The following is a 25,426-nucleotide window of genomic DNA, read 5'->3' on the forward strand; positions in this document are numbered from 1 at the left end:
GTAGTGCTCTCGTTCGAGCACGCTTAACGACAATGTACTTGCACACCCGCTCTGCATGTAGTCCCAAAACGCGTTGTGTCATTTAAGCGTGAGTATTACCTTATAATCCCATGATACTCATGTCCATGAGCGATGTGGGATTTGCCTAGGGTGTTACAAATGGATTATGTAACCGTTTAATTGGGCGCTAATAGTGCATTAATATTAAAAAAAAAAAAAATTGTCGTGTTGGTTACGGGTTAGGTTGTTTCATTCCCCTTATCTGATGTATGACTTTGGTTTGCACCATAACAAACCTCCCCTCAAACCCAAGTCCATATGGGTTCGGACCAACCTTTACCTCCACCAAACGGAACCCTCAAGCTGTCTGTGTGCATACCAGTGAGATTTCGATACAAGGCTTCAGGATCAACTCAACGTTAACAAGGGAACGCACACGCGTTGAGAGGTGTGCCGGCAGCGCCGTCCATCACATCCAGCATATAGTTTAGCTCCCGTAACAAATCTACATCTCTGAAAATCCAGCCATTATCGCCCGAAGTTTAGCAAAATGAAAACTGTCTCGCCACTCGCTACATCAAACCCGAAAACTCTCCTATAAAACTGACGCCACTTCGAACCTACAGTTCAAATATCAAGTCGATCCAAAGGTAGACGAACCCTCTATGAATTTTCTCTCACATTTGCTCTAAACCCGAACGACTGAAATTTCGAAAACACATACCTCCAGATTGAACGGTCCGATCGCCACCAAATTTTGACCAGGACTAGATCTTGAGTCTAGAGTCTACAGTTAACATATCAAAGCGATCCAACGGTTAACGAACCCGTAGTGATTTTTCTTCCCTCAAAGCTCCGTAATTAAACTTTGAACAGAAGCATTCGAAAAATCATATCCTGAAATCTAACGGTCCGATCATCCTCAAATTTTTAAGGTTATTAGAACTATGTATCTAGCACCTTCGATAAAAATTCCAAACCTATCCAACGGTTAACGAAACCACTACGAATTTTCTTTTGCAACAGTTTCTGAACATCCGAATTTAGAAAAAAATCTCTAGACCCGTCGCTTGTTCACCATGCTTTCAATTCTTCATCGCGCCCGTTCTTCGAACCTTGAGCTCTGATACTACTTGTTAGGAATTAGGGACCCAACCAAGACAAGAGATTGATCTCAATCACTAACCTACGAACGACAAACGAATTAAAACGATAATTAAAGTGCAAACGACACGAGTATTTGACGTGGTTATATCCTAAATCCAAAACGCGAAAAAGGGTTTACTCCACGGGCGCAAACCATAAATTTTCTTATATTATTGTGCACACATTACAATGAGGCTAGGAGTTACAATTTATAGGAAGAGTTAAATTTGTCCATTAAGTTAAGGGTGATGATTCGTACACCACCTATTTTTAGCCATACACCACCAAACATGCTTTATAGTGTTGTACTGTACAATCATGTAAAGCACATTTGGTGGTGTACGGCTAAAAATAAGTGTGTACGAATCACTCCCTTTAAGTTAAACTTGTCCTTCAAGCAAAAGATATTCCATAAATATCTATTACTTACTCTATACTCAATTCTTACTAGAAGATTTAATTAAGGCAACAGAATTTCTACGACTTGTTTACCAAGTCAAGCTTCCTACAACTTGTTCACCAAGTCAAGCTCCCTACGACTTGATCACCAAGTCCAGCTCTCTTCGACTTGTTCCTTTAATCAAATTCTTCACTCCTTCAACAATTTCCCACTTGAAGACTTTGAGCAAACTCTTCACTACTCAACATATTTTTTTTGGAAGTTTCCTAAGACAAGAAAACTACTGATGTATTCGTTTTCCTTTGTATTATTACAATGTGAAACTAGCCGATACAAAGTCTGCAATTAATCAGAGCTCAAAAGTTGGAAGGACCGTACAATAATATAACGCATTCATTTATATATTTTTTCATAAATGTAATCACGAAAACTTGTTTATTAAAATGTTTTTTCGCACGAGATTAATCTTTTGCATTCTTATACATGCATCATCCTCGTAATGTTGATTTTTTTTTCTTTCCAGTTAATACTTCTTAGTTAGTGTTAGTTTTCTATATATAATTTTTTTTAGCGTTTATAGGATTTTTGATGCGTTAAACAGAAACCTCTAAATTAAAGAGACGCCATGGTGAAACTACTAGTAAGATTTTGATATCGTACATATCAGTTACAGACTTGTATAGACAGTAGCGGAGACAGAGACGGGACAGAGGGGTGCTCAGCCTCCCCCAACATACCTGATTCCAATGAAATATTAACAGCCCATATTTAATTATTTTAACTAAGTCTCTCTCAATTATTCACATAACCTAATTATTTGAGTTACCTACCTACCAAAAATAAGTACTCAGTAATATATATATATATATATTTTTTTGAAATGTAAGTTGTTGTCATCGAATACTCTCATTTGACACGCACGCATGAACTTTTGGGCGGAACCCAAACCGCATTACAGAGATCTGAACCTTAAACTATCCTGAGGAGCAGGCGGGTCGGAACTGGGTCCTGAATACGGGTCGGTAAAACCTCTCCCGGGGCAATTCGGCTTTCAGGAAATAAATCCCACAGATATTTTTAAGGGGAGAGACTCAAACTTGAGACCTCCTCACCCTCAACCCAATACATAAGTGTAAAGGGGTGAACCATATCGTACAAATTTACTTATCAATTAGTAGCATTTTTTATTGTTATATAATTACTAAAGTTTCGTAAAATAGTTATCTATATGTGTTAAACAAGTAAAATAGGTTATACATAGGAAGTTGGCCTCCTTTAGTTTTATTTGGTTTGTCTTTTTTAATTATCGAGTAAGCCTCCCCTATTATCAAATTCTGGCTCCGCCGTGTGTATAGAGTAAAAAATATATGTTTGGTTAAAACTTAAATAAAACATATTCAATAAAAAACAAAAACCGTATAAACTTTAAGGACTCATTTTGCAATTTCACCAAAATACTCATCCACTGATGTAAAACTAAATCATACTATATAATGATGCCGATAATGTTCACATTAATCATTTGACACACTCAAAACATACTTAGCACCTTGTCACCACTCACCAATGGACTCAAGCTCCATCCAACATAGCCATGAGCTAACCGAGCCCATTTTATCAAAGCAGACGGTTCAACCCTTGGTCTCTGGAGATGCAATTGGCTCGGAGCTTGAAGACATACTCTCGGACACAAGGTTAACATCTTTTAAGCGACTTCATAAGGCCATGACTATGGAATTGTATAGTTTGTTTCGATTAGCAGGACCTGCGATCATCGTATATTTGCTAAACAACGTAACCTCTATGTCGACACAAATCTTTTGTGGCCACCTTGGTAACCTTGAGCTCGCGGCGGCTTCATTAGGAAACAATGGTGTACAACTTTTTGCCTATGGTGTTATGGTAAGAAAAAAAACAAAGTTATCCTCGTATATTTGTTTTTTGTAATTTTGTACTTTTATTATTTTTATTTTTATCTGTTACATAAAGAGTGGGTATAATTTTAAAGCTTTTATATTTATAAATGGTAACAAAACAACAAACATATCGCTACAAAATTGCTTTTAGTATATTGTTTTTAATTAAATTAATTATTAATAACTTTATTCATCAGATAAAACAAAGAATTTTTTTTTATTAAAGTATATAAAGTAATCACATGAATGTACAGTAATACTTTGGACGAAATATGAATCTTGTTTCATTGTGATTTGAGTAACAAACACGTGACAACTTATATTAGGTAGAATTATAATATAATGCTAGTTTACTTTTTTTTCCTTATTGATATGATATAATCCTTGCACAACTAGAATTTATACATTTAATTATAATTAGTTCTTTTTATCGAAATAATAATCGTGGAAATTTCACTTTTAAAGTTTTTTGCGCCAATAATGGAATAGAAGGATGTTTTTAATAGTATAAAATATGTCCAAATTTATTATATATTTTTTTTTTTGCAATTCTGTTTCTCTCTTTTAAGGACTAACACAAAGTTTTTAACGAATTAAGCAAGTCTAATAAATACAGTTCGTATTCTATGTTCTTTTCTAAGTATAACAAATTAAGACAATCCCCATCATGAAAAAAATTCATAAATATTCTCAACCAAAAAAAAAATCAAAATGTTTTTTAACTAGCAAAATAATACAATAAGTATAACAAAAAAAAAAAAAAATGTATAATAGGCAGTTCAGATTCACTTATGTTATCCGAATCAAATTTGTTTACTGGTAGCAGAGATGATAATTAATTCTAAACATACATATATACATCCTTATCCTTATAAATAAATAAATACACATATAAATTAATAAACAAATTGTTAAATTATATTGTAGCTAGGAATGGGAAGTGCAGTTGAGACACTATGTGGTCAAGCATATGGAGCTCATCAATATGAAATGCTTGGCGTTTATCTTCAAAGATCAACCATTCTTTTAATGGCTACTGCAATTCCTCTTATGTTCCTCTACATTTTCTCAAAATCACTTTTGCTTTTAATCGGCCAATCGCCACAAATCGCTAGCGCCGCTTCCCTCTTCATTTACGGCCTTATCCCACAAATTTTCGCTTATGCCGCCAACTTCCCAATTCAAAAGTTCCTTCAAGCTCAAAGCATTGTGAACCCAAGTGCCTACATTGCAGCCGTAATGCTTGTGGTTCATGTTTTATTAACATGGCTCGCATTGTACGTGTGGGGTTGGGGCTTATTGGGCGGGTCACTTGTTTTGAGTTTTTCGTGGTGGGCGATTGTAGTGGCGCAATTTGTGTATATTTTGAAGAGTGATAAGACTAAGGAGACTTGGACCGGGTTTAGTGTGAAGGCGTTTTCAGGGCTTTGGCCTTTTTTGAAATTATCGACTGCTTCGGCTGTTATGTTGTGTTTAGAGACGTGGTATTTTCAGATATTGATTTTGATTGCGGGTTTGCTTCCTAACCCTGAAATAGCGTTGGATTCGTTGGCTGTTTGTGGGACCATACTTGGATGGGTGTTGATGATTTCGATCGGCTTCAATGCTGCAGCTAGGTTTGTATTCAAAAATAGGAGTATGATATTTGTGACTCATTGCATGCCAAAATATTTGTCACTAAGAGCTATATATCAGTATTCAAACTGGTCAAGATAACTGATAAATGAACTATTTTCGGGGTAGACTGCGTACATCTGAGCAAAAATACTGGAGGGGAAATCTTATCCATTTACCAGTTTACCCACTGTTGTAAAAAACCCTGATTACTTGTGGCTACTCCTTTTTAAGAACAGTCGGTTCCAATTTTTCAAAATCTGTTTAATTAATCGGGCAACGTCGGTTAATGGGTCAAAATCGGATTTGCTAATAAAAGACGGTCAAAGTCAAATTTGGTCAACATTTTAACATGAATTTGAACTAAAATTTTAGAGTTTTTGAACAAAATGAACGATTTTAGACAATTATGTTAAAGTTTATGTTTATGATTTTCTTCTAAATTTAATCCCCGAATTGCCGGTTACTCCTTCCAACGTCCCGACCGATTACTCTCCGAATAGCGAGTTTTGCAACCTTGGTTTACCCTTTGCTATATAAAACTTGTCAAAATATGTCGTGAAGGTACATACGAAATTCTTATGAAACGAAATTATGGTATGAATACTTTGATCTTAAAAGATTTTGAAGCTAGGTAGGTAGGTGTTTCTTGGTTCTATATATGTTAATGCTTTAGTGACGAAAGAATGTATATATTTTGCATGCAGTGTGAGAGTTAGCAATGAGCTAGGAGCAGGACATCCAAAATCAGCAGCCTTTGCAGTTGTAATAGTGACTCTGAGCTCATTAGTGATCTCTTTGATATGTGCTGTCATTCTGTTAGCTTTGCGACACGTTCTAAGCTACGCTTTTACGGAAGGTGAGACTGTCGCTAATGCTGTATCAGAACTTACTCCCCTCCTTGCAGTATCCATCCTCCTCAACGGCATCCAACCCGTCCTTTCAGGTAGATATTATATATTTCTTCACACATTAATATACTCCATGAATACCATCAAGCTAAGGGAGCGTTTGCTTACCTCCACCATTCAGTGCATTTGTTTCCGATCTCCGAGTTACAGATGGTGATGAACCATTAAATACTTTATTCTCTTTAAATTATATCAAGAACGCTTATTAAACAACTATACTGTACTTTTTATTCATTTCAAATGTTGATAAGATAATTTTACATCATTCACATTATTCGTTTTAAATGATTATCAAACAGATTATTGTCATTCAACCTTTGAATCATTCGGATTATGAACCATTCAGCGTTTAATCATTCAGTTTTATCAAACGAATCATAAGTCATTAGCCAATAGCCAATTCTAAAGTCAATCGAATCTCGATAGATATGTGTCATTTGTGTCGAATGAATTAAAAATACTGAAAATGGCCGATTTTAATTTTTCAGGGGTTGCTGTCGGATGTGGGTGGCAATCATTTGTTGCGTATGTCAATGTTGGATGTTATTATGTGGTTGGAGTACCACTTGGGTCAGTTTTGGCCTTCAAGTTTAACTTTGGTGCAAAGGTACTATAGAACTACCTATAAACATATGTCTACAATAACATTTTTCTAAACTTATAGGAGTAGTAGATAAGTAAATGTATGTTTATAATGTTTATTTATTTCGGAAATGTTTGAATTGCAGGGAATTTGGTCTGGCCTAGTTGGTGGTATGACAATGCAGACGCTTATATTACTATGGGTTACATTTCGAACCGATTGGAACAAAGAGGTGATTATTGATCGATTTTCAGAAAGAAAAAAATGGTTTTTCTGCTAGTTGTAATCTTATAAGTACTTACAGTTAGTTTGATTATAAAATTTTCAGGTGGAGAAGGCAAAAAATAGATTGAATCAATGGCAACACAAGAAAGATGAACCGTTGCTAATGTCATAGTCTTGTCCTGACGACTCTATGGATTAATGTTACATGACATGATTCATGGATTAGTATCTTATTAAGATCACGTGACATTCAGAAAACTCGATATTATCAGATTGATAATGTTATAACTTATGATTACAAATTATGACGTTTGGGGTTTGGTTCTTTGTAAGTTATGAAGCCTTTTGGTTTCGACAGTTGGTTTTAGACTTTATATATCTTGCTCAATTTGAACTAGCAAACAACCACTTTTGTAACAACATAAGAGATCAATAGTGATTGCACTAAACGAGTTGAAAACATAATTTTCTTTTGGATTATTAAGCAACTTTAGCCATTCTATACTGTGTATTAACACAACTAGTTTTAACATTATCAACGGGGTCCAACAGACCACTTTTCTTATGAACCTACAATTCTCTCATTATTAAGTTAACAAATATATGATAACAAACAAGCATGTTGATACCAAAAAAAAAAAATTAAAAAAAAAAAGGCCAAACATGTTGAACTAATAGATTATGCAGAGGCCGCGCGAACGCAGGCCTCCACTGCCACAAATTATGATGTAGGCTCGACCACTTGGGCCGACCTTAGAGTAGCACCCCTCCAAAGTGCAATGGAGGTCACTGACCTAGGCGATGAGCATTCTTAATCACCCATTGACCCCATCCAGGTAAGTGAGTATTCCCTCCTCATTTTTTTCTTTTTGTACCACATTTTTCATCTTATCATTGTTATCTCTGAACCTATGTGGGATCAAAATGCCAATTCCTACCGCATGCAAATGAAATCTACCCATTATTTACCAGTGGGTCATAGTAAAAAAAAAAAAAAAAAAAAAACATTTCTGTTAAACTGACCATTGCTCATTTTCCTGAGATAAATTAACATCTTACATCAACGTTTGCTGTAAGTTAATTATCAGAATCTGGTGGCAATAATATATCAATTTTTTTCTGAAAAACTAGTTTCTTTATTTACACACTGAAAAAAAAGTAGATTGAAGATGCTGTAGCTAATGTAAATCACAATTACTTCTATACGGAGCCTTTGTCCTATTGAAATTTACATCCAAATAATTTCTTCACCTTTGAAAAGCGAGTAACTTACACAACCCATTATGAATTTATATATTGTATTCGAGTTAGTAACTGGGTCAGTTTCTTGTTGCTTGATCCATTTGTTCCGTGTGGTTTTATATTTAAAGAAAAATATATATAACAAACCAATTATATTATTGAACGAATTTGGTTTGGGCTACAGGTGTTTTATCTGAGCCTTGATTGTATGTACGATAATGTAGCTATTAATTAATGTAATGCATTGAGCTCAAAACAGAGTTGATCAATAACAGTCTTCCAGCAATTCTATACTATGCGTATTAGGACAACTTGTTTTAACATTATCAACAAGGGCCATGAGTATAAAGTTAGATTCAATGCGAAAAGACGTGTTTTAATGTATCCTAAGATTTTAGAACCTTCTGTATTCAATATGGTTCAAGTTGTAGCCAAATGAACCCCAAGTATGGATTTGGTTAAGAGGGTTCTGGCCCACGAAATGCCACCTGGATTCTTCTTGTTGGTTTTGACCGTACAGTTGCAGCCACAAAGAACTGATCCGCAACCAGTTTGCACCAAAGAAAGGGGGTCACAAACTGACAAAAGGCCTCTTTTCCAATTATAAGCCTCATCGTTAACAAAATTATTCAAAACAAACAAACAAGTTGAACTAATAGATTGTGCAGAGGCCGCGCGAACGCAGGCCTCCACTGCCACAAATTATGATGTAGGCTCGACCACTTGAGCCGACCTTAGGGCAGCACCCCTCCCAAGTGCAATGGAGGTCACTGACCTAGGCCATGGGCATTCTTGATCACCCATTGACCCCATCCAGGTAAGTGAGTAATCCTTTCTCATTTTTTCCTTTTATACACATTTTCCATCCTTTAGTTGTTATCTCTGAACCGATGTGGGATCAAAATGCAAATTTATACATGATTATTACCCGAATGCAAATGAAATCTACCCATTTTTCCAGCTGGTGATAATAAAAGCATTTCTCTTATTCTGACCATTGCTCATATTCCTTAGATAACAGTAGCAATTTACATCTACATTTCTGTAAGTTAATTATTATTAGAAACTGGTGGCAATAATATATCAATTTAAAAATAAAAAAAAACCTAATTATTTCTTTATTTCCACAAAAAAAAAAAAAAAAAAAAAAAAAAAAGTAGATTGAAGTCTGAAGATTCTATAGCTGATGTACATCACAATTTATTTTTATACGGAGTCTTCTGTCCTATTGAAATATACATCCAATAATTTCTTCACTTTTGAAAAACGAGTAACTTACACACCCTATTAATATTTATACATTTTTCCCACTATACATATGTCACCTCAATAGTGTTAGGTCAACAAGGATTAAGCAGGAATAATTAGTCAAAATAGCGATTAATTTGTCAAAATAGTGATTAAACGATCACCACAAAATGATGATTAATTAGATTAATACGGACTTATTGGTCATTGTAGGGATTAATCAATCAAAATCAGTCAAAATAGAACTTAGTCAACATCCGATTAATCCCTTCAAGAACCCAACTGATTAATACTCGATCAACAGTTTTTGCAACCCTAGTGATAATAAACCAATGCACCTATATAATATATGCGGTTGGTTTAACAGAAACATATACATGTTTGCTATTAACTAAACGATACGAATCCATTTATATGAGATTTATACTTAGTTTGGTATCTAACATTATACAAAATTGAGGCATTCACTAAAGATTTAGACATTTGGGTTAGTGAAACAGATAGGTGTTACAAATAATTTCATCAAGTGCCTAACATTGAACTAATAATATAAGAAAACTGCAACTAAATATAAGTAGAGATGACTTGCAAATATTTACATGATACCCCTCTTTCTTTACAAATTTCTTATTACATAAAACTAACCAAGAATATTATGCTCAAACAATTTTCCATAACAAATGCATTATCGAAACTAACTCAACTTCCTTGCAATCTTTACTACAACACTATCAGCTTCAAACCAATTTTCCAGCCAAAAACCATCACAGCTTACACATTCTCCGATGTCCCTTTGATACGTTAAATTAATATTCAAGAACTCGACCTTTCTTACTTAAGAAAGCTTAAGCTTGATCCCTTGGGAAATTAGTAAATGGTCACAAGAACGATTGTCATCACAAAAACAAGAAGAAACATAACATCATGGTGGCTGTATAGACCTGTTACCACAGTCTCAAATGCATTAGGTGCAACTAAAAACCATACTCCATAACAAACAGTTAGATTTCGGCCTACATTTTTAGGTCTATGTATTGTTTTAGTGTAAATATGGCTACCCATAAAGAAAACATGATGAATTTGAATATACCTCTTTGTCCAGAAGCTGCTGCAGGAAGTGCAGGAATTCTTACACCTGCAGATCAAAAAAGGTCCAAACTTTATTGATGAAATTGAATTGATATCAAGATATCAATGTTTATAACGATAGTGTCGAGTACGTACTTTTGTTGCACGATGAAGGCGCTAAATGTGAAAGGGACGGCCAAGGTGCAGGAATGTGATCATTGAGATCACAAAGGAAGCTCACCCCTGAAGATGTATCAAACGTTGCATCTGAAGGCAAACTCGGAAGAAGGCATCCAGACTCTACCGCGTTGAAAACATTTATAACATGTTAGCATAACATGATTGGTATTTATTGTAATTATTGAGTAGGGTTAAAAATATAACCTAGCAGTTATAATACTTTTACCATAATTAGCTATCACAATACTTTAATGTTCAACAAACAAACGTAAATAATATACAAATACTAAGATTATTACTTCATCCGTCTTTTTATTTAACTTCAGATGTTACATGGGTGTAAAGAAGATTGTTTATATATTTGGAAAATATCTAAAAGAACTTTCTCTACTTGGATAAATATCATCAACTTATCTTCTTGTAAATATGATAATGTGCAAAAGGAAAATTCCATTATGCTGCATTTAAATTGTATATATGATAAATGATAATACTCTATTCTATTTATAATATATCAGAAAAATACCCCCTTGAAAGACTAAACCAAAAGCTGCAAACCGAAGATAGTCACCACTTATATTAAGTGTCACATCAATCTCAAATTAACACTTAACAATAAGTAATTAGTATGTTTCATGCATGTTACCAACAATGTAATGTAATACTTCGTAATATGAATGAACAAAATATGTAGTCGAATGCATTAATTGAAAAATAACAACAACAACAACAACAACAACAACAACAAAACCCAATTCCGCACATGCGAGGTATTGGGAAGGTGAGATGTAGACAATCCTTCCTCTACCATAAAATATAAGAGAAGTCGTTTCTCTAACCACTAGTCGAGAAAGGATTCTCCACCCACGGGAAGATAAAGTCATCCCCTCTCTACTCTGCCCTAGAGAGATTGCTTCCGTGAGGACCTCTAGCCAAAAAACAAATTTGATAAACAAAAATAAAGAGTAATAAAAATAAATAATAAATATGATACGTCATGAAAATGGTGGAATCAAATTTTCATAGATTTTAAAGTCAGCCTGCAAATCAATTTAGACTCCAAGCGGCCGTCACGTCGTCAATAAACAGACGCTTACTATTGCCTCAATTGCTTGAGCCAAAAGGCTCTATTCTGCACTGAGGACATCTATTCTAGCCTGGTAAAGGTCGTCGGCATGGGATTTCAAAACCACCAAAGACTCTTTTAAATAGTGAATATATACGGTCATGTTAATCCATTCCTCCCTCCTACCACATTGCAACGAATAAATCCGGTTTTGAATACCCATAAGTGTTTCAAGTTTGTATAATTGTCACTCAACCATAACAATAACCGCTAACACGTTGACAAGCAGTTCTCTTTTTAAGTAATCATCTATTTTGGACTTCGAACATTTATTCAATTTGAACGTCAGGACTGCGCTCAACACTGTGACAATGGATTCATTATGTACGATATACTCTACCAAGAAAGCTAACCACCCAACATAGACCCATCTCATCCCTTTTTTAATAAGTCCGGCTCTCCTTATCTTGCCACCACAGTCTTCAAATTCTTTGAATGTCATATTGAATAATTTGGCTTCAGTATCATTCAACTAGCTATAGTTTTGGACCAAAAATTCCATTTTGCTGCTTTAACTTCTTGAAAATTCCATCTCGATCCAAGATTATAAATGGATAAATGATACCCGAGTCAGATTATTCAATTCAGCATTCGAAGAATTCTAAGCTCGTTGTGGCAAGATTAGGAGGGCCATGCTTATTAAGAAAGGGATAAGATGGGTGTATGCTGGGCGGTCAACCTTCTTGGTAGGGTAAACTGTTAATAAATGAATCCATTGTGGCAATGTTAAGTGCCTTCTCGAGGTACGAGTTGAATAGATGTTTGAAGTCCAAAATAAATGGTTACTTAATAAGAGAAAAGTCTGCTGTCAACACGTGTTAGAAATGGTTATTGTTACGGTTGCGTGACTATTATACGAACTTGAAACCCTTTTGGGTATTGAAAACTGGATTTATTCGTTGCAATATGGTAAAAAGGATAAATGAATTAACATAACTGATAGATATACCTACCATTTGAAGGAGGCCTGGGGAGTCGTGAAATCCCTTTCTAACGACCTTCTGCATGCTAGAATAGTCGTCCTTAATGCAATAGTGCAGATAGAGGACACTGAAGTAATATGTGAGGATGCTTATGTTCAACTAATGCATTGTACTATATATTCTATTCATGTATATTACGATTATTACATTACATTGTTGGTAACATGCATGAAACATACTAATTACTTATTGCTAAGTGCTTGTTTGAGATTGATGTGACACCTAATATATGTGGTGACTATCTTAGGTTTAAAGCTGTTGGTTTAGTCTTTCAAGGGGTTGTTTTTTGAACATAAGCTTATAATTAGAATCGAGTACATTGTTACTTTATGTAGTAGATGTCCATAATAGGGAAATCTTTACACTATTCATAAGAGAAAATACAATCTTATAAACAGAGAGTGTGTTAATTATACCTTGCATTCCATTTGCTGCATTTGAATTGTCGATTCCAAACATGTAAAGAAATGACACAAACCATCAGATATATTTTTATTAACCCCAATAAATCATCATGTTGATATAATATAACAAAAACGGACCTTGGAGGGAGAAGTCTTGGAGGGTTATATGACAAAGATTATAAACATTATTAGTTATATTTTCTTTTTGCAACTTCTTCCCAAGTGAAGCCGCACAATTCAAAGCTTGCAAATTTGTTAAAAAGCTTTGCTTTTGCAAGTGAGATACATAACTTTCCATTGAACTGCAACACGATGTCTGGTTGCTAATCACATCTTTACAACCTCGTGCAACGGGCCCAACATTCGGCAAAACTAATGGACAAACTGAAATCAAGATAACAATATTTATATAAGTGGTAGACTAAAGTAACTATCATACATGCCATTTAGTTTCACAACACACAAAGTCCCTCAAAAAGATCAAAATAGAATAAGCGAATATTCTAAATTTTAATATTCTGTATCAATACAAATGCAAAAAATAATGATGTTATATTTTTGTGAAAGCAAATGGATAAATATTCTCATTTGAAATATTTACAAATATAGTGTGCCTAAATTAAATGTGCTAATTGATTGCATAAGAATATATAATGAAAACAGGGGCAAATGGATAATCTTGGAAATTATGGCCAAATTGAAAACCTTGCAAAAAGGATGCATTTTTACGCTTTAGTTTTTGATGTGGACGTATATATTATATGCATAACATCTTGTTAATCATTAATCATTTGGTTTAAAAATGGATTACAATTCACATTCATATTATTCATATGTTATCATATTGGCAACGCCAATCCTGTAACAAAAACTTATAGGCGGTGGGACAAAACGTGTTTCAGGTCGGGCCAAACTGACCCGTATCAGTAAAGACTTACAAATTTGACCCATGACCCAGTCACCTCAATTTGCCAATTGTAAAGAGAAGCATAAATAATTATAAAACAAAATGCACCATTAACTAACCTTTATTAAGATTGCAATTTGCTAAACCTCTAAGGACTTCTTTAGCTCCTGATGGTTCGAGTTTACTCGCTAACCATCTCAATACAATACTTTTGCAATCATTAATCACCTTTGCCGATATATCCGAAGGACGTCGAAGGCCCATCGCATCGAGTTCATAAGAAACGGAAGCAATTTCTTTAGCAGCTTCCGATATAGTATTTTGACATGTCTCTTGACAACATTCATTAACAAGATCAATCTTTCCGCAATTAGCAAGAAGTTTAGATGTGTTGACCATTTTTTCAAACCCGTCAACATCTATGACCGGGCAAGAACCTTCGGTTAAGTTTGATGCATCAATAGAGCATATATGTTGTAAACTATTATTTGCACCTTGACCCATAAGAATTTGGTCAAAATCGGATATGCAGTGTTTAGCAAGAGTAGAGTTTAAAGCAAGATGGTTTGACTTTTTACTAGATTGACCAATGAGAACGATTAGAGTAGCTTCAAACTGCGGACAGCAAACAACATTGGCTAAGTATGGTGCAAAAACAGTAAAACAATCAATCGCAGTCGTACTCATCATCGTATCTATCGCATCAAAATCTAGAGTACAAAATCCTGTAAAGAAGATACAAATAAATCATAAATCAATTCGAAGAATAAAAATATGCCTTATGAAGTTATGTTATATCTCTAGTGGGTCAAGTAAGTCAAACTGAAAACAAAAAAGAGTAAAAAAAGAATATGGTGACAATGATAACAGACCTGATAACTTTGGGGCGGTGTTATTTGTGATTGTGAAGGGTGACAATGGAGATGGTGCAAGAAGAGGATAAAGCGGTTGAGGTTGTCCAATTGGAGAGATCTCGGGTAACAAGTTATCTACTTTTTTATGAAAGCGTAATGAATTTTGCATATTATTTGGGGAGCTGCAATTTGAATATTTCAAACCTGCAAAAAAAAATGTCATGTTTAATGGAAATTAGCAAAAAATATAGCTAAAATGCTCCCTTAGTCCAATTCAAATAACAACTATTCTCTTATGGAATGGTTTTGAAGTTGTTGTGACTACAAACAAAATGACAATTTCGTTTTGAATCCATATGATTTCCTTAGTCAAACGATATTATAGACCTTTATTATTAGTAGGCAAAACGTTAACCAAATATCATCTAAATCAACTTAAAAACTATGGTTGAACTTATCAATAGCTTATTAAAAGGTAATTCTTTATGTAGCTTTTTTATGGTGGCTTTCATATTTCACTATCCTACAACTTATTTTCATTTCTTTGCACACTACCCCACTAGTTTCTATAAAATGTTTGTTTTCGTTATCTTTTATTCCTAACCGTTTTATATTTTAATTTACAAATACAAATAAGGGTGAATACATCATACATGACATAAATCCTTAACAATGTAAGCTCACCTCAACCATGTGAAAAGTAGGTAACAACTAAATGAAAAATGGATAGCTTCAATGAATGCTAATAACTGCAAGTGGTTGTGTGATAAAAACTTCATAATTCAATTGCTTATTGCTTATAGTTTATGTAGTAAATGGAGAATTAGTTTCTATACTAATTTGCATTACACATACAAAATGTATTGAACTGAAACACAGTGGTCTTAAATACTGTAAGTCAAGATCAGAATCTAATTTTGGTGCTATTGTTCAGTGATTTCACACATTATTTCATGTTTTCAAGTGACAGTACAAAATTGGTATTTCTACAAAATTTTCATTTCTAAGATTTGCATTTATTTCATAGTTGAAGTTAATCAGAACTACAAAATTTTACTATTAAATTTCTAAATTACTACACTATATTTCTCCTAAATTTTAAACCCTAGAATCAGGCCTACCTCAAGAAAGTGACATATTCTATTGAAAATAAAAAATAAAAATAAAATAAAACCTTAACAAGGACATAAACAAAACAAACCCCTTGTATTTTAAAGCAGCCAATCAACTAGTAAAATAAAATTAAATTAAAATTAATAAAAAAAAAAAAACAGGGAAAAAAAAAATTACAGTACAAAAACAAGATAAACAGCTACAATGCAGGCAACACATCAATTTTAAGACAACAATGAAAGCTTAAACCAATTCACATTCTTAAACTATGATTAAAAAACTCAATTCTGGAAACCCTTAGATACAACGCATGATCAAACAAACAGCAAGCCCCCAATGCTAAATCTTGAAGAAAAAAAGTACAAATTTTATAGGTTGCTTTTAAACACACACAAAATCAATTAATTAAAACAACAAAAAGCATATAAAGTTAGTAAATTTAATATGGGTATTGAGTAATTAGTACTAAAACTTACAGAAAAGCAGCAGAAATAAAAAAATGAGCTTGAGATTGAGCATCTGAGCCTTGTTTTCTCTCATTCTTGATGGGTTTTGCTTGCAGATGAATAAAAATGAAATCTTTGTAACAAAAAATCAAGAAAAATTAACAAAAATTCAGAATTGTAATTGAAAATTGAGAATATTGAAACAAGGGAGGTGTGAAGAGTGAAGAGGGAGAGAGAATGGAAGTCATAATAAATGAGATGCAAGTGTGTGTGGGGACAATAGCAGTAATTTCGTAGTAGCTGTCCATTTATATGAGAAAGACCCTACATAAAAAAACTACTAAAATTTATACGAGTATCATTTTTTTAATTTTTTTTTTTTTTTTTTTAACTTATGTAATTTTCAAATTCATCCTCAAAGTATTTGCCAACTTTCCATTTTGGTACAACTTTCTCATCTAGGTTTATTAAGAATTTTTTGTAACACTCCATATAAACAAAATTTCTTGAAAAAGACACATATGTTACACTTAGTGGCGGAACCATAAATTTATTTTTGTCGGGGGCAAATTTTTTTTTTAAAATTTAGCAACTTTTTATTGATAAAATATGAAGATTTTTGAGCAAAATATGAAAACTTTTGGCAAAATATGAAAGTTTCGGGGACAAAATATGAAAATTTTTAGGAAAGAAAATCTACTAAGGGTGTGTTTGGGTGATGAGCTTGTTGGAGCTTATGGGAGCTTATAGGAGCTTGAGCTTATGATTTTAATAAGCTCCAAGTCATAAGCTTCGTTTGATAGAGAAAAAAAGTAGAGCTTATGAAAATCATAAGCTCTGAAAAAATAAGCTACTTTTAGTAGCTTATGAAAAAAAGTAGAGCTTATGAGCTGGAAAATAAGCTCCAGCTAGTTTACCAAACACTTATAAAAAATAATAAGCTCCAGTTACCAGCTTAAAAAATAAGCTCCAGCTCCAGCTCTATCTCATAAGCTCCAGCTTCAGCTCTATCTCATAAGCTCCAGCTCCAGTTACAAGCTCCAGCTCCAGCTACTTTCATCCAAACACACCCTAAGGGCAAAATGAAAAAATTCAAATTTTTTGCCTAAAAAATTTCACTCGAAGCAAGTGCCCCTTGCTCTGCCCCTACCTATTTTTGCCCCTAGTTACACTAATATCACGTTGAGGAAAAAAATTAAAGTTGTATATGAACTAATGTAAATGTGTACTTCAATAGTCATGTGGTACAACGTAATATGAAAAGGATACAATATTTTTTAGGTGAAATGATTGAATTAAATTTAGAATTGAATGTGAAAACAGGTCAAATATGAAAATAACTTTTGTTCTGTCACTTATATTATTAGATTATTTTGTTCTTATCATCAAGATTATGAGTTGGAAAGAAGTATAACTCGTCATTAGGTTGAAGAAAAGTAGTAAAAATCATATAAGCAAAACCGCAAAAATATGTGATTTTAAGAACTACCATACATCATTACATCATTTAGTAGAAAAAGAAGGAAAAAAATCACTCCTTGTCATTTTGAACTATTATTAATCACAATCACAATGAAAATTATAGTAAAAAAATAAATTGTCTCGCTTAAAATGTTAATCCATCTCTATTTGTAAGTCTCTACTTATAACCTTCATATAGTATTTACACTTTACTAACTTAACTACCGATTCTAGGATAAGTTCATGTGTCATTTCACGAAAAATAAAAACTTGGATAAAATCTTAAGTGCATTTTGTTGGTCCATATGTCCGGTTTATGTTAGTATATTGTCCATATTATAGAATGATAGATTATAGATAAAGTGGTTGCACACTTTATTTAAAGATTCCATGAAGATAGACTAGAATAATTATATAAACGTACTATGGTGGTTTCATTTTCTTTGTTTGGTATCTAAACACCTAGGACTAAATTTATGGTGACAGGTGATCATATCCTTCGAATATATATTTTTATCAGCAAAATAAAAATAAAATATATATTATAAGTGTACTGGCAAGATGCATACACAAAGGGTGATGATTCGTACACCACCAAATTTTAGCCATACACCACCAGTTGTGCTTTAAAGCACTGTACTGTACAACTGTCTGATGCACATTTAGTGGTATATGGCTAAAAATGGTGGTGTACGAATCAGCTCCCATACACAAAAGACAGTAGCATGACAACAACTGATCAAAGAATTAAGGGATTATGAATTAATGCCAAAGAAGAAAAATGAAAAACTAATAATTGAGTTACATATAAACTTCATGAAAAGCTGCTGTGGCGAGTTCCTAAAAGCATCTCAATCAATCTTTGGCTTCAGAGTCGTAGCTAGAAGCCTGAAACCCTAAAAGACTCCTCAAGTACTACAAAAATGGACTGTCATTTCAACGTCACGTCAACATTTTCTCACTAAGGCCGAATAGAAATTGAATAATATCATCTTTATATGTCACAATCCAAAAAAAAAATAAAAAAATGTATCACATGATCTGTCCTTTCACATATAAAAAAAAGTAATTATTTGTTTGTCTATGTTAAAATATTCCGCCGGTAGACAAAACAAGGGGATGATGAAGACATGTTATGACCATAATGACATGAAAAAATGCTGCCTAATGGTCGACTACCATTGGCACTAATCTAAGAAAAACATGATCTTAATTGATTGTATGAGATGATCAGCATCTTGGACTTTTTTCCTCTGTAAGGTTCGTTTATTCTTAGACTTTTAAATAATCCAACAACTAGTCCCGATAACCGCTTATAACCTTCACAAGTGACTCCATTTAAATGTTTGAAGTAATTGTCCTATAATCCATAGTACACGTACACATAATCCATAGTACACGTACACATAGTCATATAGTTATAGAGTGGTCACTAAAAGAACGCTTTAAAAATCATATCTCCATAGAGCAAAGCATATATTCAAAAAAAAAAAAAAAATTGGTTGCACTAAGAATTGTTAAATAAAAGCGCCCATGAGCAATGTTACTTTACCAACTAATATGATGATAATGGATTAATGGATAAGTAAATGACCGGAAAACTGAAGTATTGAAAACCATGATAGAAGTAGCATTGAGTTGCATATTTTGTCACACTGATCATAAAGAGTTTAGTATAATTTGTTAGAAAGATGAAATTACTTTTATATCTTAACTTCTAATCTAACAAATTAACGATGTTAAAGTAGTGGACTAGAGTGTCAAACTTTTAATAATATAGTGACAAAATGTACATGTACAATATATATAAAGTTACCAACCGGGCATTAGCTTGGTTGGTATCCACCTCCTTTGATCCCTGGGCCCACTGTTGGATACCCTTACCAAATATGGGGTGCAGGTTCAATTCTGGTCTGCGCCAACTGTTCGGTATTGGGGGGAGGAGTTTTACCCGGCATACTTAGTCCTTTTGGGGTGGGCGGTATGGGTTGTCAAAGGCAACACAGGGCTAAGGTGTCCCTGTCAATCTACACTTTGTACCAAATATATATAAAGTTAAGTTGCATAGTGAAAGAAAAAGGTAGGACACTGTTCCAATTTATTAAATTGCTTATGGGTGTGGGTGTGGGTGTGGGTGTGTGTGAGAGTGTGAAAGTCAGAGAAACAACATTAAAATCCATGAGCTGCCTTTTCTGCATTTTGTTGTTATACAACCCTCTCATACACATAGTTCACACGCTTGGCACGTGAACTGGGACCCCCTTTCTTGTTTCACCTCATGACATTAACAAAAGTGTGATGATATATACACAATCAATTTTTACAAATACACAACCAAACATGCTTTACAGTGTTATACAGTACAACACTGTAAAGCATGTTTAGTTGTGTATTTGTAAAAATTGATTGTGTATATATCACTACCCTTAACAAAAGGGTGATGATATGTATACATCACTATAGCAATGTCATACATTGTTATACTGTAGCCAAGGTTGGAGAATTCAGATCTCGGGAAGATCTCGTTTGAACTTTTTTAGGGAGATCTCGGCATCTCGGAATAATTTCGGGGAGATCTCGGACGTTGACTTTATAGTTTTTTAATAAAAATATACATAAAAACATAAATATATGTACATATATATATACGTTTTTACGAGATTTTAGAAAAATATCCAAGAAATGAGCGAGAAAAGCTTGAAAATTACGAATTTTACAAGTAAACCTTACAAATTAGCGAGAAAATTCGAGAAATCGTGGCTTTGACTAAGTTTGACCCCGTTGACCAAGAAATCTCGGGAGATGAACATCTCGTCTCGGTTGCCTTCTAAAAATGAGATCTCGGGGGAGATCTATGGGAGATCTCGGGAGATTTACAAAACTGACTGTAACAATGTCACTGTAGCATTTTTTTTTTTTTAACTTTTTTTTAGGAACCACCTAATTTGTGACTGCTTTTTTTTAATAATGACAATCTAAAATTTTTATAATAAAATCCTTAAATTAGTTGTAACTACATAATTATACTAATTGGATAGTAATATTTTTTAAAGTGACTGATGCTATCTTGATGAAAAACGAATAGAATAAGTTGGGCCCAGTTCAAAATAAAATAAAAATATAAACTAATACATAGTTGGAGTTTTAGACAAAAAAAAAGATAACGGTGGCGGTGTCGGAAGAGTGCGACGATTCAGATTTGTAAGGTGGCTGGCGATTTGCTTGTGGTAAGCGGCGGTTGGGTATGCAATATAAAATAATGGTAAAAAAGTTATGCAAATTCGATTGCACTACAAATTTCATAGTCATTTTTCGAAATGGCATTGTAATTATATGAAATCGTAAACAAAATTTTTTTTGCACACCGTCGCGAAGCGCGGTCCACTTTACTAGTTAATAATCTATACACAAAAAATACACAATTTAAAAAAAAATATTATAAAATTATTGTACTTTTTATTTACTTCCAATTTTACCATTCTTTTTCTTATTCTTTTAATCATATCCACATACATTAAGAGTATAATAGAACTTTACCTTATTATATTTATCTATATATGAAAGTGGACTATTAATTTGGATTAATTCAAAATGAAATACTAGACTATCAATATGGGACGGGGGAAGTATTTAATGTATGGAAAAAGATAATTGTGTTATAATTCAGTAGGCTTATAACTACCTTTAATGGTTATAAGAACAAAGAGAGAAAAAGAGAGAAGAAGGAGAGAAGAAATATTGATATTGATATTTCAAGAGAAATGGTGCACCTTAAATGGTTACCATACATGTCTATTTATAGTATAAAATATTACTATGCAAGAAATATAATAATAATAAAATTAACATCCAATCTAGATATTTTATAACACAATCTAGATATTTTATAACACTCCCCCTTGGATGACAATTTTATTAGAGAATAACTAGTACTGCCTCGTTAAAAACCTTGCTAAAGAAAACTCATTGGGATAAAACTTTAGCTAAGGGAAAAAGAGTGCAGCATAAAGTTGACTCCCCCTCAAGTAGGCAACGCCTGAGTTGTTACATCTTCTGAACATGCCTCATGCCAATATTATGAACGTGTGTTCTGAAAATAGCAGTTAGCAGTGCTTTGGTATAAAGATCAGCAGAGTTGTTGATTGAACGTATCTCATTTTAATCTGGTTGTCTTTTACGATATCTTGAGTATATGAGAAAAATCTGAGGTTTTCATCTGAAACTGTATCATCTAAATCTTTTATGTACAAGTTTGGCCCTCGTGATTTGTCTACAGTCTCCTTCATGGTTTGTTCAAACCGTTGTTTCAGTTCCTATTCCCTTTCAGTCTTTTTCTGAGCCTTACCAATATACCATTCTTTTCCATCAAACTTATGACCGTTAAGACCGTTTATAGCTTTAGCGCCTCGTCAGCATTTATGTTTTGTTCTGTCATTTTTGATACTCTTCTTTCATTTGTATTATGTAAGCTGTATTATCTTCATAGATAGTTGTTACGCTTTTATAGCGTTCTGGTCCACAAGAATCAATAATGATTTGTATCATTGATCTTAACTAAAATCATTCCCGAGTAGCTTCATGTAATGCAATCACTTCGGCATGATTTGATGATGTTGCAACAAGTGTTTGTTTTGAGAACGTCATGATATTGCGGTGCCTCCATTTAGGAATACATATCCAGTTTGAGATTTAGCTTTATGTAGATCGGATAAATAATCTGCATCTGTATAACCAAACAAATCTTGTTTCGAGTTGTTAGAATAAAATAATTATAAATCAGTAGTTCCCCGAAGGTATCAAACTATTTGTTTGATCCCATTCCAATGTCTTTTGGTAGGGGCTGAGCTGAACCTTGTCAACAAATTAACTGCAAAAGAAATGTCAGATCTTGTATAATCTATAAGATACATAAGAACCTCAATTGCACTAAAATATAGAACTTCCGATCTGTTAAAATTTTCATGATCTTTGCAGGGATGAAATAGATCAGTGTCAATATTGAGTGATCTAACAACAATGAGTTTGTCTTTAAAAAAAATGTTTTAAAATCTTTTCGGTATAAGTTGTTTGTGATGGAATACCACATGTAAACAAGTCACAAAACCCATTTGTGTATGTATGTTTAGAGAAAGCGGAAGCAATTTAAGTTTGCATGTGTATTTTAACCTTTTAAAGGTATTCCATTAAAAGATCTAGTCTTGAAATATATACTAAAAGTAAATAGAGCTAGTTAGGGTTTATACCTTCTCCTAAAATGGAGGTTGAAGCAAGATGAAGATGAGGATGATGAATAGCAAGTTTCTAACTTGAAACCTCAAGAGATAATACCCACAAGCCTTAGTATAACAACACCCTTGTATGTAGTTAGGATTTTTACACCAAATAAGCTTGAAATCAAACTTGAAGAACCCTTTTTCTTCTCTCCAAAATTCGGCCAAGAAAGGGAGGTTGGGAGGAGTTTTGGTTTTTCAAAATTGCAAGTAATGAAGTGTGAGAGGATGTGCCTTAAGTGATGTATCAAATGGAGTGTTTAAACAACCAAGGCAAGGCATGGGGTGGCTTGTCTTGGAGCCATAAAACCGCCACCCCCACCATTGGCTAACCAAATATTTTATTTTTCCTTTATTTTTCAAAGTAATAAGATTAATTTGTTAAATAAAACCCCACTTGATACTTACACATTATTCTTTATAAAACCCATTATAAAGATATGTAAATATAATTATTTACTTGTACATCATAAGACTTATAAGCCACTTACAAGTTGTCTATGTGTTTCTTGCACATATACTTAATTTTATAACCATTTTATAAAATCATCACACTTACATTTATAATTATCCAAATAATTATTCAAGCATATTATCTTTAGAAACCAATTTCTAAAGTCAAAGCGTCTAGTATTTATTTTAAAGATCCATTCATTAAAACAAATACTTTTAAAAGTGTTGTCGGCTTGTTATTGGGTATGACCCGACTTGGATCATAACATATTGGCCACATTAATCAATTATGTCTCTCGGGCATATGAAATACCTTCAATCTCCCACTTGCACGAGAAACATAAGGAATTAATGCAAGTGACGGATACCACCTAACGACCGTCCATCACCCCCAATGTGTTATGACTTAGTGCCATTCAATAACATCATCCCTTTCGAGTTCCCATCTCGAATATGATTAGGTGAATCTTTCAATATATCCTTTCGTCCTAGATGTCATGTCAAATCCAAGAGACATAGAATGATCACTCTCTTATAGATTTAACTTTATCAGGCCTTAGACATCCGACTCTCAACGAATAAGAGGGACAAATTCCATCTTGACTACATACGTCCTAGACACTACACCTTGTACCATACCTGAAGCCTCCCTTATGTACTACCATATTTCAGAATAGCGAAGGAAAGAATCAAGGCACAATATTCGGTGAATATCCGAACCCAATATGTGTCTCAGGTCAGAGGATATAATGATATTCTCCTTTACTCAAGATTACATGTGATCAACCACAAAGGCTCCATATAGTAAATCTTGAGAGCGGGTCTTCCAATATTTGTGTCTCACAAATATCTATGAACCTTGGTTGCAACCTTGCCCTACATTCACTATTTGAATGTTAACCAATCCAAGTTCATAATAGTCTAGACCTCACACTTGTTCCCACAAATGTGATCAACTACGGAATTTAGAATAATAGTTTATTCATGGATAAAATATGCAAAATTGGAACATGACTCATAATTAAATTAATACCATAATTATATTAATGAGTTTGAACTAATTCGTTCCGTTACAATACTTAAAATAGATCAATTCCAATCACTAGAATATCGAAGCCCTAATGCACAAACATGTCCCTCATGTTTTGGCCCATGTAAAAGCTTCGTGAGTGGATCCGCAACATTTTGATCTGTGTGAACTTTGTGAATACATATCTTTCCTTTTTCAACCTCATCCCTAATGTAGTTGAATCTCCGCTCAATGTGACGAGTCTTTTGATGAGCACGAGGTTCCTTGATTTGAGCAATCGCACCCTCGTTGTCACAAAAGATCTCAAGAGGGTCCTGAATGGAAGGGACCACTCCTAAGTCGTCTATGAATTTCTTCATCCATGCAGCTTCCTGAGCTGCCAGTGAGGCGGCAATGTACTCCGACTCTGTAGTGGATAACGCAACAACTTCCTGTTTTGAGCTCTTCCAAGAGACTGCACCACCATTTAACATGAAGACATAACCGGATTGTGATCGAGAGTCATCTCGATCAGTTTGGAAACTCGCGTCCACGTAACCTTTTACAGCGAGTTCTTCCTCACCAGACCCATATATTAGAAACATATCCTTAGTCCTTCTAAGGTATTTCAATATACATTTAACCGCAGTCCAATGACTATTTCCCTGGTTATTCTGGTATCTACTTGTCAGGCTTAGGGCGCATGACACATCCGGTCTAGTACATATCATTGCATACATGATAGACCCAATAGCAGATGCGTATGGGACTTTCTTCATTCTCTCTTGCTCATCTTTCGTGGTAGGACACTGAGATGAACTGAGAATGATTCCCTTTTGAATAGGTACCAAACCTTTCTTAGAGTTT

The 25,426-nt window shown here is 33.8% G+C and overlaps 2 protein-coding genes and 2 non-coding genes across 4 annotated transcripts; 1 reads left to right on the plus strand and 3 right to left on the minus strand.

Moving 5' to 3' along the window:
* The first annotated feature begins 3,082 nt into the window (after positions 1–3,082).
* LOC139861119 (protein DETOXIFICATION 40-like) lies at positions 3,083–7,250 on the plus strand. The gene is made up of 6 exons (XM_071849421.1): positions 3,083–3,448; positions 4,390–5,078; positions 5,784–6,022; positions 6,476–6,594; positions 6,716–6,802; positions 6,899–7,250. Exons 1-6 carry the CDS (start codon positions 3,113–3,115, stop codon positions 6,965–6,967), a joined length of 1,539 nt encoding a protein of 512 aa, XP_071705522.1. The 5' UTR covers positions 3,083–3,112; the 3' UTR covers positions 6,968–7,250.
* Positions 7,251–7,478: 228 nt separating this feature from the next.
* LOC139865234 (U1 spliceosomal RNA) lies at positions 7,479–7,639 on the minus strand. Its single transcript, XR_011764755.1, has one exon. It is a non-coding gene; the product is annotated as a U1 spliceosomal RNA (small nuclear RNA).
* Positions 7,640–8,701: 1,062 nt separating this feature from the next.
* On the minus strand, positions 8,702–8,862 carry LOC139865233 (U1 spliceosomal RNA). Its single transcript, XR_011764754.1, has one exon. It is a non-coding gene; the product is annotated as a U1 spliceosomal RNA (small nuclear RNA).
* Positions 8,863–9,775: 913 nt separating this feature from the next.
* On the minus strand, positions 9,776–16,618 carry LOC139861763 (uncharacterized GPI-anchored protein At1g61900-like). Its single transcript, XM_071850267.1, has 8 exons — positions 16,397–16,618; positions 14,826–15,011; positions 14,073–14,678; positions 13,185–13,430; positions 13,059–13,073; positions 10,510–10,653; positions 10,376–10,420; positions 9,776–10,226 (listed from the first exon to the last, which is right to left on the minus strand). Exons 1-8 carry the CDS (start codon positions 16,458–16,460, stop codon positions 10,153–10,155), a joined length of 1,380 nt encoding a protein of 459 aa, XP_071706368.1. The 5' UTR covers positions 16,461–16,618; the 3' UTR covers positions 9,776–10,152.
* Positions 16,619–25,426: the final 8,808 nt, after the last annotated feature.

Source organism: Rutidosis leptorrhynchoides, chromosome 8 (assembly GCF_046630445.1).
Source record: "Rutidosis leptorrhynchoides isolate AG116_Rl617_1_P2 chromosome 8, CSIRO_AGI_Rlap_v1, whole genome shotgun sequence".
In the NCBI taxonomy this organism is placed as follows: domain Eukaryota; kingdom Viridiplantae; phylum Streptophyta; class Magnoliopsida; order Asterales; family Asteraceae; genus Rutidosis; species Rutidosis leptorrhynchoides.